Source organism: Ictidomys tridecemlineatus, chromosome 5 (genome assembly GCF_052094955.1).
Source record: "Ictidomys tridecemlineatus isolate mIctTri1 chromosome 5, mIctTri1.hap1, whole genome shotgun sequence".
Lineage (NCBI taxonomy): Eukaryota > Metazoa > Chordata > Mammalia > Rodentia > Sciuridae > Ictidomys > Ictidomys tridecemlineatus.
In genome coordinates, this window is record NC_135481.1 from 5,084,912 (window position 1) to 5,097,847 (window position 12,936).

Genomic DNA, 12,936 nt, shown 5'->3' on the forward strand with positions numbered 1-12,936 from the left:
TGCATCTGTACCTCCTATACCTACCTCTCTCTGGGTTACTATTTCCACTGTGATGAGATGGGCTCTGGAGAGTGTGGGCCACTTCTTCCATGAGCTGGCTGAGGAAAAGTTATTTCAGGATGTTCAGAAACCTTCTCAAGATGAGTGGGGCAATACCTTGACTGCCACAGAAGCTGCCTTAGCCCCGGAGAAGAACCTGGTCCAAGCCATTTTGGATCTTCATGCCTTAGGTTCTACATGTACAGACCCACATCTCCATGACTTTCCAGAGAATACTTCCTTGATGAAGAAGTGAAGCTCATCAAAAAGATGGGGGACCACTTGACTAACCTCTGATATCTGGCAAACCCCCAGGCTGGCCTGGAGGGGTATCTCTTTGAAAGATTCACTCTCAAGCATGACTAGAGGTCCCAGAGTGCAGTGGCTCCTTTGCATCTCCTGGCATCAGGGCTTTGGCCTGAGTCTCTCCCTCTAACACCTAGGCAGCTTTTAACCACCATGGAACCCCTCACAAGCTTTGGACCAAATAAAAATTAAACATTTTCTAGCAAAAAAAAAAAAAAAAGTAATAGTAGGGGGATGGAGGTATTGCTTTCTGGTTGAATGTACCAAATAAATAAATAAACAAATAAATATCATGGGCATATGTCTTTTTTGCCAAAAGTGTTGAAGTCAGTTTTTCTGTACTAGCAGTAATTAGTAAATTAAATAATTTTTATTATTTTGGCAGTGCTGTTGCTGCTGCTTTCACTTGCCTACTTCTGTTGAGATTAGTAATAGAAGTTATTGTTTACTAAGAAACACTATTTATGGGACTGGGGTTGTTGCTCAGAGTAGAGCACTCACCTGGCATGCATGAGATGCTGGGTTCAATCCTCAGCACCACATAAAGTAAAAATAAAGACGTGTCCACCTATAACTAAAAAATAAATATTTAAAAAAAATATATAAGGAACACTATTTATATTGAAAAGTATATTTTAAAAGAATAAGCAAAGTCAGGAACAGTGGTGCACACACCTATAATCCCAGAGACCTGGGAGGCTAAGGCAGGAGGATTTCAAGTACAAGTCCACCCTCATCAATTTAGTGGGGCCCTAGCAACCTAGCAAGACTCTGCCTCAAAATAAAAATAAAAAAGGTCTGGGGATGTAGTCCAGTGGTAAGCACCCCTGGATTCAATCCCCAGTACTAAAATGGAGGAGGCTAAGAATAAACAGGGGCTGAAGCTGTACCTCAAAGGTAGAACATTTGCCTTGCATGAGAAAGACTCTAAGTTTGATAACCCAGCATTGCAGGGGTTGGGGGGAAAGAATAAGCAACCTCTTCATACCTATTTTAAATAGCCTACTAGGATGACAATTTTTCTTTTTAAACCAGAGAACAATAAGTTTCAGTGAGAATGTGGATAAATTGGCACCCTCTACGTTGCTAGTGGGGATGTAAAATAGTGCAGCTGCTGTGGAAGAGTTTGGCAGTTTCTCAAATCTAAACATAGGATTATCATATGACTCAGCAATTCTACTTCTAGGTATATATACCCAACAGAATTTAAATAAAGACTCAAACTTACTTTCATTCCAATGTCCATTGCAGCATTATTTATAATAGGCAAAAGGTGGAAGCAATACAAATACATTAACAGATGAATGAATAAACAAAATGTTGCATATTCATATGATGGAACATTAATCATAAAGCAGAATGAAGTTCTGATACATGTTACAACATGAATGAATCCTTAAAATATTATGCTAAGTGAAATAAGCCAGTCACAAATTGTCCTATGACTCCACTTACATGGAATGCCAACAACAGGCAAATTTGTAGAGACAGAAGATTAGACATTCCCTTGGACTAGGGTGAAGGGGCCTTGGGAGTGAGTCCTACAGAGTTTGTGTTTGGGGGTGATGGAAAAATTTTGAAAGAGGTTAGTGGTAGTTACAGAACAATGTGATATAACTAATGCCACTGAACTGTACATTTAAAAATGGTTAAAATGGCAAATTTGGTTTTACTTATATATTACCAAAATTTTAAAAAAGAAGCAATGAACTGGGCACAATGGTGCATACTTATAATTCCAGTGACTCTGGAGGCTGACGCAGGAGCATTAAAAGTTTGAGACCATCTTGGCCAATTTAGCAAGACTCTGCCTCCAAATAAAACATTATTAAAGGGAGAAAAAACAGCTAATGGATACATTCATTCAGTATAAAAGTTTTCATAAACAGTATGATTTTATATTGCTTCACAAAACAATGCTCTAGAGTTGCAAAAAAGGTTTAGACTCTTTAACCTGGTACTTTAAAAATTTAAAAAGATGCTCATTATAGTATTTATAATAGAAGTAGAAAACCTACCAACAATATCTGATTAGACAGATTAATTCATTTATGGAAATCATGCCATCATTAAAACAATCATAATTATGAAGCAATATGAAAACTTGATTGTAATATTAAATAGAAATCTTGTGTGTTGCATCGTGTAAAAGTATGTACGCATGTGGAAAAACACCTAAAGTAATAATTAGGTGAGTGTTGTGGACTGAGTAATTTTAAAATAACTTTTCCTATTTTCTAAGTTATCTATAATTTTGATGAACTTTTTAAAAATGTAAATGAAGAAAATTAAACAGTATGATCACAAGCTCACTGCTGCAAAGTGAAAATAGCTGACTTCAGAGAGTAAAGAATTCACCACATTGGGGTGGGGCGATCCCATTTGAGTTTATACAGCTCATTTGTGTCTCTCCAACTGGAGGTCTGGGGGCAGTGATGCTTGCGAGGGCTGCGTTCCACTGCTGCTCTTCCCGTCCCAGATACCGCATGGAACGCACTCTTAACAAATTATCTGCTGTTTATCTACGATGCAAACTTAACTGGACGTCCTGTATTTTTATTTGTCAAACTTGGGAACCTCACCTCCCCACCACCCACATACAGCCCGGTCTCTTAACCCCCTCCTCGCTGCATTCCCATCCACCTTTCTCCCCTTTCCACCTAGCCTGTTTCCCCCATACCCGCCGGAGACTCGGGGAACCCCGGGCCCCACCCCCTCTTCTTAACCTCCGTGCAGTCTAAGCCCTCAGCCCAACCCCGCTGTGCCTAGGGTTCCCCATCCCACCCCCAGCCCACAGAACCCCCCATCTTCAACTTAATCAGCTCTAGGCCTGCCCCACTCCAACCTCCCACAGAGTGCGGGTTTGCAGCCTGAGCCCGAGGACCCTTGGCCCCGCCTCTGCCCAATTTCGCTAATCCTCGTCACCCCCGCCCCCGAGCGCAGCGGATCCCGGTACCCCCCCCACCCCCCGCAACCCGGCCCGGTTGGGCGCGGCGCGCAGGCGCAGGCGCGGGCGGAATGGGGACTGCAGCGGCGGCAGCGGCGGCGGCGGCGGCCGGGGAGGGGGCGCGCAGCCCGAGCCCCGCCGCAGTGTCGCTCGGCCTGGGCGTGGCCGTCGTGTCAAGCCTGGTGAACGGGTCCACGTTTGTGCTGCAAAAAAAGGGCATCGTGCGCGCCAAACGCCGAGGTAGGGAGGGCTGTGGGCCGTGCTGTGGGTTGGAGGGGGGCGGGGAACGCGGCCGGGGGGTGGGGTCGTGCAGTTTGGGGGCGTTCAGGTGGTGGCTCAGTCTGGCTTCTGCACCTGAGCCGGAGGCGAGCCTCGGAGGGCTGGAGACTCCCGCCCACCCAAAGCGCGGGCATGGGCGCGGCCCTACTGTGGGGTTGGTACCTGGGAAGCGTCTCCTCCGCCACAGCGTCTGGGTCCTCCTGCAGCTCGCTAAACTGCCCGGCAATCACAGGTGCATACGGAGACTCTGTAGCTTTGCTGCCGCCACCGTTTCTTTCTTTTTCTAGCGACCGGAGAGACCTCGTTCACTTTTATAGGGGTTCTCCGGATGACTTCTCTTCTTGTTACCAGACCCTTTTAACCCCCCCTCTGCTGCCTTGCAGCCGACTGACCATGCCCTGGCTGGAGTCCAAGCTTCCCGGTGGCACGCACCCACCCGCTACCAGGGAGATTTTATAGGATCTCTGAGGTGGTTGGAGATCAGGGCCTGCCTTTACCATGGTCCACGGCCTGGGATGTACCTGGGAAAGCAAGACCTGAAGATTTTCAGCTCTGCAGTGGCGACGCCAGTGCAGAAGTAAGAGGAGTGCCATGGGCCAGCAGGCTGCTTAGACGGGCCAAAGAGGCCTCTGTTTTCAGAGTCAAACAAAAGTCTCTTCTTTCCAGTGGCTTCTGCTCTGGAGTCCTTGATTGAGTCATCTCTGATTTAGCCTTGAACCACCTGAATACATGTGATCTTCAGTGTGAAGGAAAAGCAGACTTGAAAACAAACCCAAAAGTGTGCCCACTGGGCAGATAGGCCACTAAATACCAGCTTTACTGGTGAGGAAAGCAAAAGGGGGAACAGAGTCCTTCCTTCTGAGTTACTCTGTGTGGAAAGAAGCCTGAAACAGTTTACTGAATGCCTGGAGATAGCATGCTTTGAAGTAGAAAATGAACATTGTTTCTAGAGGGAGTGAGAAAGTCTTGTGGTTGTTAGTAATCTGTTGAGACTAGAATGAAGAGTTCTTTTGGAAAGGAGTTGGTTGCCAGACCATAGTTTTGAGAGGAAGTCAACTAATAGTTCAGATTCCAGAACACAGGTGAAACTTTAAGTGCTCTGGATGGTGAGCCAGAATTACCTTTGGAAGGAAATAAATGGCCTGACAATCTCAAGTGAAAATATGAAATCACAGATATTTGTTTAAGGAGGTGAACTTCCAAACGAAAGCATTGCAGTCTCCATGTAAAACCTAAATAAAACCAAGTATGAGTGCCAAGGATGCAGATGTGTCCATTTCTAAAGTACACTCACACATCTGGCAACTAAACTTTCTTCAGGGAGTGCCTGTCAGTTTGACAGGTGTTAGGTAAGGTGTTTGCTGTGACTCAGAAATAACATGTCCTTGTACAAGAAGGATACTTCACCTGTGTGACATCCTCCAAGATCCCATGATCCCAAAGTAACCCTGAGAAACAAATGACACTAACCATACCAGCCTGAACTGAATAATGTCTTACAGAATACCTGCCTGGTCCTCTGATCAAGGTCATGAAATGTGAGAAATTGTCACAGCCAGGAGAAACCTCAGGACAAATGCCACCAAATTAGTGGTGACATTAGGGGGAAACAAAGGAAATCTGAATGTAGACTTTAGTAAGGACAAATTAAATAAACCAATTATCATCTAAACCTGAATGTGTTAGCTCAGCTCAGTTTATGTGTTTAAGGGTGAATAAAAAAATAAACACAAACCTTTAAAAAAATAATCATGATAGGAACTTAGGATATAGTTAAGTGGTAGAGAGCTTGCTTAGTATGCACAGGGCCCTGGATTTGATCCCCAGGACCTCAAAAAAATGAATCAACCAAACAACCAAATAACAACAAAAAACATGGGAGTTACAGGGGAGGGACTTGGTGCTAGAGAGCAGGCTTACCACACTTGAAGTCCTAGATTTGATCCCCAACATCATATTTAAAAAACATAAACATGATGGATGCTCTTATTTGTCCCTATATACTATGTCATTAAATTAATAAAAGTGAAAATATAGTATTTCATTCATCCCTAATTACCACCAACTACTACTGATTTTCGTTGACTGGGTTACTCATGGTGGTAAAAGGCAGATGTGCAGTCTTGTTTCAATATGTCTACTTTGATTTGTTCAACAGATAGTTACAAAGCTCCTATTATGTGCCAGATACTGTTGTAGGTATTAAGGATACAGTAGTTTCAAAATCTATTCTTCATAAAGCCCTTTTCTGTATCCGCTAATAGGCAGCAGAGTTGACCACTAGGAAAGAACTGAAATGGAGAAGGAGGTAGGAAAAAGGAGATAACACAAGAAATAGAGAATCAAGTTATTAGGTGAAGGGAGACCTGACCTATGGTTTCTTACACTGTAAAAAGCTATGTCTCGCTGAAAGTTTAAACCTTAAATGAATTGCCTGTTGGCGGCATTTCCAGACAGTCTCAGCTTCAGGAGAGCCAAATTCTGGTTGTAGTCCATCTGTTGGAAGGTTTGGGGCTTGACTTCCATTGTGACTGGCTTTCAATCTTACTTTTTTAAGGACCTTCCCAGTGAATCAACCAAATGCAACTTGGGTAGACAAGGGAGTGCTCTCTGAAATACAGGCTCAGGATGGGACCGCCTAGCTTCCTTGCTGTGTCTTTGAATGACGTGTCAGCAAGCTGGAGCTGGTCAAGGGGACTGAGGGTCCAGGTCATTCAGTATATTTGTCTTTCAAGGTATTCCTGGCTTTGGTTCTAGGATGCCCGCAGGTACCAAAATCTGTAGGTGCTCAAACCCCTCATTTTATAATGGTACAGTATTACATATAACCTATTGAATCCTTCAGCATACTTTAAATCATGATAGATGACTTATAATAACTAATACAATGTAAATACTGTGTAAATAGTTGTTACCCTGTATTGTTCAGGGGAATAATGACAAAGAGGGAGGTTTTTATGTGTTCAATGCTGGGAATTGAACTCAGGGTGTCGGGCATGCTAGGCATACTGAGCTAAGACCCCAGGCCCCTTATTTATTTATTTACTATTTGGTGCCAGGGATTGAACCAAGGGGCATTTAACCACTGGGGCACATCCCCAGCTCTTTTTTGTATTTTATTTAGAGATGGGGTCTCACTGAGTTGCTCAGAGCCTTGCTAAGTTGTTGAGGCTGGCTTTGAACTCTCAATCCTCCTGCCTCAGCCTCCCAAGCTACTGGGATTATAGGCGTGCGCCACCACGCTTGGCCACCTTATTTTTTAAAGAATATTTTTCACCAGCAGTTGTTTGACTCTGTGGGTATAGAATCTGAGGTTATGGAATGCCAGCTGTACAGAATGTCCAGTTTTGGAACTCCATGGAAGCAGGGCTTCCCTAAGAGAAACCAGTAACCACTAGATGGGAAGGCATTTGTACTATCAATCTGTGTTAGCTTTCTGTTGCTGTGGATAATACCTGAGATAAACATCTTAAAGGAAAAAGTTTATCTGGGTTTACAGTTTCAGAGGCTTTAGTCCCTGGTTGTTTGGCCTGGTTGTTTTTGGCCTTTGTGGCACAGTATATCATAGCAGTGCAAGTACATGGCAAAGGAAGTCTGGTGGCTAAGAAGTGAACAGAGAAGACAAGCCCAGGGTCCCAATATTCCCTTCAAGAGCATAAACACCACCATGACCTAATTTCCTTCCACTGGGCCCTACATATTAAAAAATTCCACCACCTCCTAATAGCATCAAAGACTGGTGACCAAAGACTGGTGACATATGGGCTTTTGGGGGACATTTAAGATCCAAGCATAACACATTCTAAATAACAAAGATTCTCCAAAGAATATCTCAAAGATTAACAGTATTTATTTAGAAATATTAGTTCATTACAATGGGAATACCCATGCTATAATGAACTGAGTTAATTCAAAGAGGATGAGGCAAAGGGAAATTTTTAAAGGTGAAAAGGGAAACTTTTACATATGATATGTGGATACAAAATTTGTTGGTTTTGGAGACCTGAAGCAGGAATTGGCAATAGCTTGTTGGTTGAGGTGCCCTTGTTGGCAAGTGTTCTATCTAGAGCATCTTGTCCGAAACGTTGTCTTAAACAATGCTAAAGATAAACTTCATTGCAGAAATCTGCAAGGAGTGCATGAGGTGGATGGGTGTGTATAGAACTAGAGAAAATCTATGGTGGGGCTTTAGAAAGTTCTTGAGAGGGTACTTATCTTATATAAACAGGCATGAGCCCTCCCTTCCTGGCTCCAGTTCTGTCTGGGTATGACAAGAACAATCATCTTGGTTTTAATAACTTTCATGATGATAGCGAGCAGAGGCTGGTTGCTGGTAGTCAGGCTATGCAAGAGAGCTGATGGACAAGGGTCAATGGCTGTCCTGGAACAAGCTTCCCGGAGACAGCCTTGGGAAAGTTGAGTGCTCAGGTACTTGCTGGAGTCTTTTAATAATTAGAAAATTAACTTGGTAAAATGCTGTAGAGCAGGCTGAACCAGCTTATCCTTAAACAAAAATCCATTTCATCAAAACCATGATGAAATAACCACCTCACATCCCTTAAGATGTAAAAACAAGTAAAAAGATGTAAAACAAGTGTTGGCTTCGATGTGGAGAAATGGAAACTCTTGTGTATTGCTAATGGGAACGTGAAATGATGTAGCTGGTGTGGAACATAGCATGTTTGTTCCTCAAAAAAAAAAAAAAGATTAAATTTAGAATTACCATATGATCCAGCAGCTTCACTTCTTGGATTACCCAAAGAAAGCAAAAGCAGAGACTTGAGATATTTGCTGTGTTCATAGCAGCATTATCACAATAGCCAAAATATGGGAATGGCCCTTCAAGTTTTCATCAACTGATTGATGGTGTGTGTTTTCCATTATTGTAGCGACACCTGATATTTAAAAAAAAAACAATAAAAGAAAAGGCTTATTTTGGCTCACAGTTTTAGAGGTTTCAGTCCATGGGTGGTGGGCACCATTGCTCTGGGCCTGTGGCGAGGCAGAACATCATGGAGGGCATATATTGCAGAGGAAGCTGTTCACCTCATAGCAGCCAGGAGATGAAAGAGGGAGAAAGGAAGGGAACAGGGTCCCCAGTTCCCTTTGGGGCACACCCCCAATAACTTAAGACCTCCCACTAGACCCCACTTCTTTCTTTTTAATATTTTTAAGTTATACTTAGACACAGTATCTTTGTTTATGTATTTTTATGTGGTGTTGAGGATCGAACCCAGTGCCTCATATGTGTGAGGCGCGCGCTCTGCCACTGAGCCACAACCCCAGCCCCTAGACCCCACCTCTTAAAGATTCCACCATTTCCTGATGGTCACTATAGGCCAGGGAAGGAACCTTCAATGCTTGGATCTTAGGGTAACATTCCAGATCCAAATCATAGCAGATAGATAAACAAAACATGATCTGAACACACAAGAGAATATTATTCAGCCTTTCAAAGAGGGAAATTGTGGCACATGCTGCAACACGCATGAACCTCAGGAACATTATGCTCAGTTAAGTAAACCCATCACAAAAAGACAAATGCTGTATGGTTTTGCTTGTATTAGGTACCCACAGAAGTAAATTCATAGAACAGCAGAAAGTAGAAGGGGAGCTACCGGGGGCTGGGGGAAGTGGGAAAGGAAGAGTTGGTGTTGAAGGGGGATCACATTTCTGTTTTGTAGGATGACAGAGTTCTAGTGAGAGGTAGTGGTGATGCTTGTGCTACAGTGGGAATGCTGTTAACACCATTGGACAATCCACATAAAAACGGTTAAGATGGCAACTTTTATGTATATTTTATGAAAATAAGAAAGATCCTCTTCAGATTCCATGGTCTCATCCCTGAGAGGAGCAGTGCTAAAATGCAGTTACACAGTGGAGACACTTAGAAGATGAGTTGTCTTAAAGTAGCAGCTGAGGTCCAGGTACCCACTTCTAGACCCTAAGGCTTCCCCACTTTCATGAAGGAGGGCATCCCTGGCCCTGGGATGGACACATGCTTTCTTGCTGCCTTTTCTGTCAATCCCTTGCTCTTGATATAGACAGACTCCTGCTAGGGACATGCAGAAACCCCCTGTCCCCACAAGGGGGGAGACAGACAGCAGTTAGTTTCTGCTGCTTCTTTAACCTTTCCAGACCCTGACAGATGGGGCTGTTTTCCTCTCTGTGTGTTTCCTTGGCACCAGTCTTCAGCCCGCTCCTGTCTCCTGAACCTGTGGGATGATGGCTTGTCCACTTGTTTGCATTCCCCCTGGATCTTAACTCCTCTATAGAAGGGCACATGTCCTGTCCACTGGGAGGCTCGTGGTTAACATTTGTTAATGGTGTCTAAATAACCCTGAGTAACCATTGCATAAGGGGATGAAATCAAACCTTATGAAGGGATTCAGAGTTGTCTTCAGGTTACTCAGAGCTGACCTCATTTACCTGTAGCCTCTATTGGGTAAAAGAATCCAGAGTTACTGCCAGATCTGAACATTTGTAACCCTGTTGTCTTTATCTATCCTTGAGAAAAGATCATGCATAAAGAATACAGAGAGAATTGGGTGTCAGGAGGGCTTGAGTGGCTCCACAGCCTGTACTGGTTTACTTGATGCTATTTCCATAATTGAGGATAAAGAGGACTGCTATGTGGTAAAGACTGGTGTCTCACCCTCGTGCTTCTGTCATGGTTCGGGGACTGACTCTGGCTCAGCTGCCAGCCCTTGCTTGGGGTCTTTCAGTTGGTGACAGTCCTGTAGTGGCTGGGGCTAGACTCCTGTCAGAGCTTGAACTGACCATAATGGCTGTCTTCTTCACTTACAGGTCTGGGAGAGCAGAAACAGCCGGGGCCTTGCTGAGCCCCTCTCCCCTCCCTCCCTCCCACCTCCCTTTCTCTACATGGCCTCTTTGCCCTTGCTGTTTGCAAGGTGGTCTCAGGGCAGTCGGAACCCTGACATGGTAGCTAGCGTCCCCTTGGCCACGCCTCCCAGGGCTGCATAAATCCCTGGAATGCCATTTCTGCAACATTCTTTTTTTTTTTTTCCAACCAGGGATTAAAGCCAGGGGGGCTTAACCATTGAACCAAATTCCCAGCCCTTTTTAATATTTTATTTAGAGACAGGATTTCACAACGTTGCTTAGGGCCTTGCTAAGTTGCTGAGGCTGGCTTTGGACTTGTGATCCTCCTGCTTCAGCCTTCCAAGGCTTTGGGATTACAGGTATGTGCCATTGCTCCCACTTCTGCCACATTCTTTTGGCTTGCTTGGGGCCAGCTCAGGTTCCTCATAGATACAAATGTATAAGGACACACATTGCAGTAGGTGTGATTCAGAAGAGGTAGTTGAGGGCTGGAGTGTGTGCCTGATCACAGGCTCTGGTGGTAAAGGGATTTGAACCTAATTTGGGATGATTGATCTTCCTTCCTTCCTTTCCTCTCTTTTCCTCCTCCCCCCCCCCGTTTTGTTTTTTTTTTTTGGTGCTGGAGATGGAACCCAGGGCCTGTGCATTCAAGGCAAGCACTCCACCAACTGAGCTTATATCCCCAGCCCGCCCTTCCTTCTTAACCTATCTTTCTTTTATTCTTCCTTCTCTCATCTCTCTCTGCCTATTCCATTACACTCTGGGTTCCATTCCCAGCAACTCCCCAAAGGTAGTTACAGTACAGTACGCATATAATATAATTAACTTTTCAGTCCTTTAGTTAAGCCCTCAATGATTAATCAATTCTTTTTCTGTTTTAACCAGAAGGGGCTGGAAAAGATCACTCTTTCACAAGGGAAATACTCAGTACCATTCTCCCAGATACTTCTAGGCTAGGAACCTTGAGGGTAAACTGGTTGACATTACCTAGATCAGTATGAGGAGGCTCAGTCCTCACAGGGACAAAGGTTCACCTCGCTTGTTCTGCCCCATCAGAGTGCTTTGATGTTGTATAATTATTTAGCAGAGTGTGTCATGAATTGCCAGTTCCTGGGAATAGTCATATTTTTTGACAAGCATTTCTTTTTTCTCTTTTTTTGTATTTTACAGATGGACACAATACTTTATTTTATTCATTTATTTTTATGTGGTGCTGAGGCAAGCACTCTACCACTGTTTAAAATCTGGAAAGCAAAGAAAACTATGAATAAGAAAGTGAAAAGTATTTATCACTCCACCTTAAAATAGCCCCTCTTTCAATTAAGTTGCATTTGTTTCTGATCACATCAGAAATACTTTATTTCAAAACTGAATTTCAGTGAAACAATGTTGTGTACAAAACATAACAGATATGTTGAGTAGAGATATAAAATAAACACCACCCATCTGGCATGTAAGAAATATATTTCCTTTATATTCCTTAAAATCATTTAAAAAATTTTTTTTTGGTTGTGCTCGGGATTAGGTCCATGGCCTCATGTATTCTAAGCTTATACTTAGCTACTGAGCTACAATCTCTAGTCCCCCCCCCCCGTAGTTTTTTTTTTTTTTTAATGTATTTTTTTGTTGGGGGTGGGGTTGTGGCTCAGCGGTAGAGTGCTTGCCTTGCATGTGCGAGGCACTGGGTGTGATCCTCAGCACCACAAAAATAAATAAATAAACAAACAAACAAATAAATAAAGGTATTGTGTTAGGTACAACTAAAAAATTTCTTTAAATATATATTTTTTTGTTGTAGGTGGACACAAAACACCTTTATTTTATTTTTATGTGGTGCTGAGGATTGAACCCAGTGTCTCACGTGTGCTAGATGAGCACTCTACCAATGAGCCACAACCCCAGCACCCCCACACCCTTTTTATTATGTAAAATCTTAAACATTTACAAAGTAGAGAGAAAAGGGTAATGGATCCCATGTGCATACCCTCTACTTCAGCAGTCATTGAACTTGACCAATCTTGTCTATACCCCACTATCACTTCTACCCCATCCCAAATAATTTTTTTTCTTTTTTTGGTGCTAAGGATTGAACCCAGGGCTTTGCTCATGCTAGGCAGGCGTTTGACCACTGTGGATTTATTTATTTATTTTATTTATTTTATTTTATTTATTTATTTTTTTTATTGTTGGTCGTTCAAAACCTTACACAGTTCTTAATACATCATATTTCACAGTTTGATTCAAGCGGGTTATGAACTCCCAACTTTACCCCGTATACAGATTGCTGTGTCACATCAGTTACCCTTCCATTGATTGACATATTGCCTTTCTAGTGTCTGATGTACTCTGCTGTCAGTCCTATTCTCTACTATCCCCCCTCCCCTCCCCTCCCCTTTTCTCTCTCTACCCCTTCTACTGTAAATCAAACTGTAAATCTACTGTAAATCTACTGTAAAAAAAAAAAAGAAAAAAAAATCCCATTTCATCTACATATTTCAGTATGTATCTTGTCTTTGTTAAAC

General features: G+C 43.0%; 2 protein-coding genes across 4 annotated transcripts in view; one reads left to right on the forward strand and one right to left on the reverse strand.

Moving 5' to 3' along the window:
• Herc2 (HECT and RLD domain containing E3 ubiquitin protein ligase 2) overlaps positions 1–4,254 on the reverse strand; it is a 202,151-nt gene extending 197,897 nt beyond the window's left edge. The window contains exons 1-2 of one of the 2 annotated variants that reach the window (XM_078049112.1): positions 4,093–4,254; positions 3,734–3,854 (exon numbers count right to left, since the gene is read on the reverse strand). The gene's annotated coding sequence lies outside the window, so the exon portion shown is untranslated. Of the gene's footprint in view, positions 1–3,733; positions 3,855–4,068 lie in introns of both variants that reach the window. The other variant, XM_078049114.1, reaches the window with a different exon arrangement.
• The window catches only part of Nipa1 (NIPA magnesium transporter 1), a 40,205-nt gene continuing 30,597 nt past the window's right edge, over positions 3,329–12,936 (forward strand). Inside the window, exon 1 of one of the 2 annotated variants that reach the window (XM_078049127.1) lies at positions 3,329–3,532. In XM_078049127.1, coding sequence (XP_077905253.1) covers positions 3,364–3,532 — 169 coding nt within the window. In that variant the 5' untranslated portion in view covers positions 3,329–3,363. Of the gene's footprint in view, positions 3,533–10,553; positions 10,774–12,936 lie in introns of those variants that run through there. The other variant, XM_078049128.1, reaches the window with a different exon arrangement.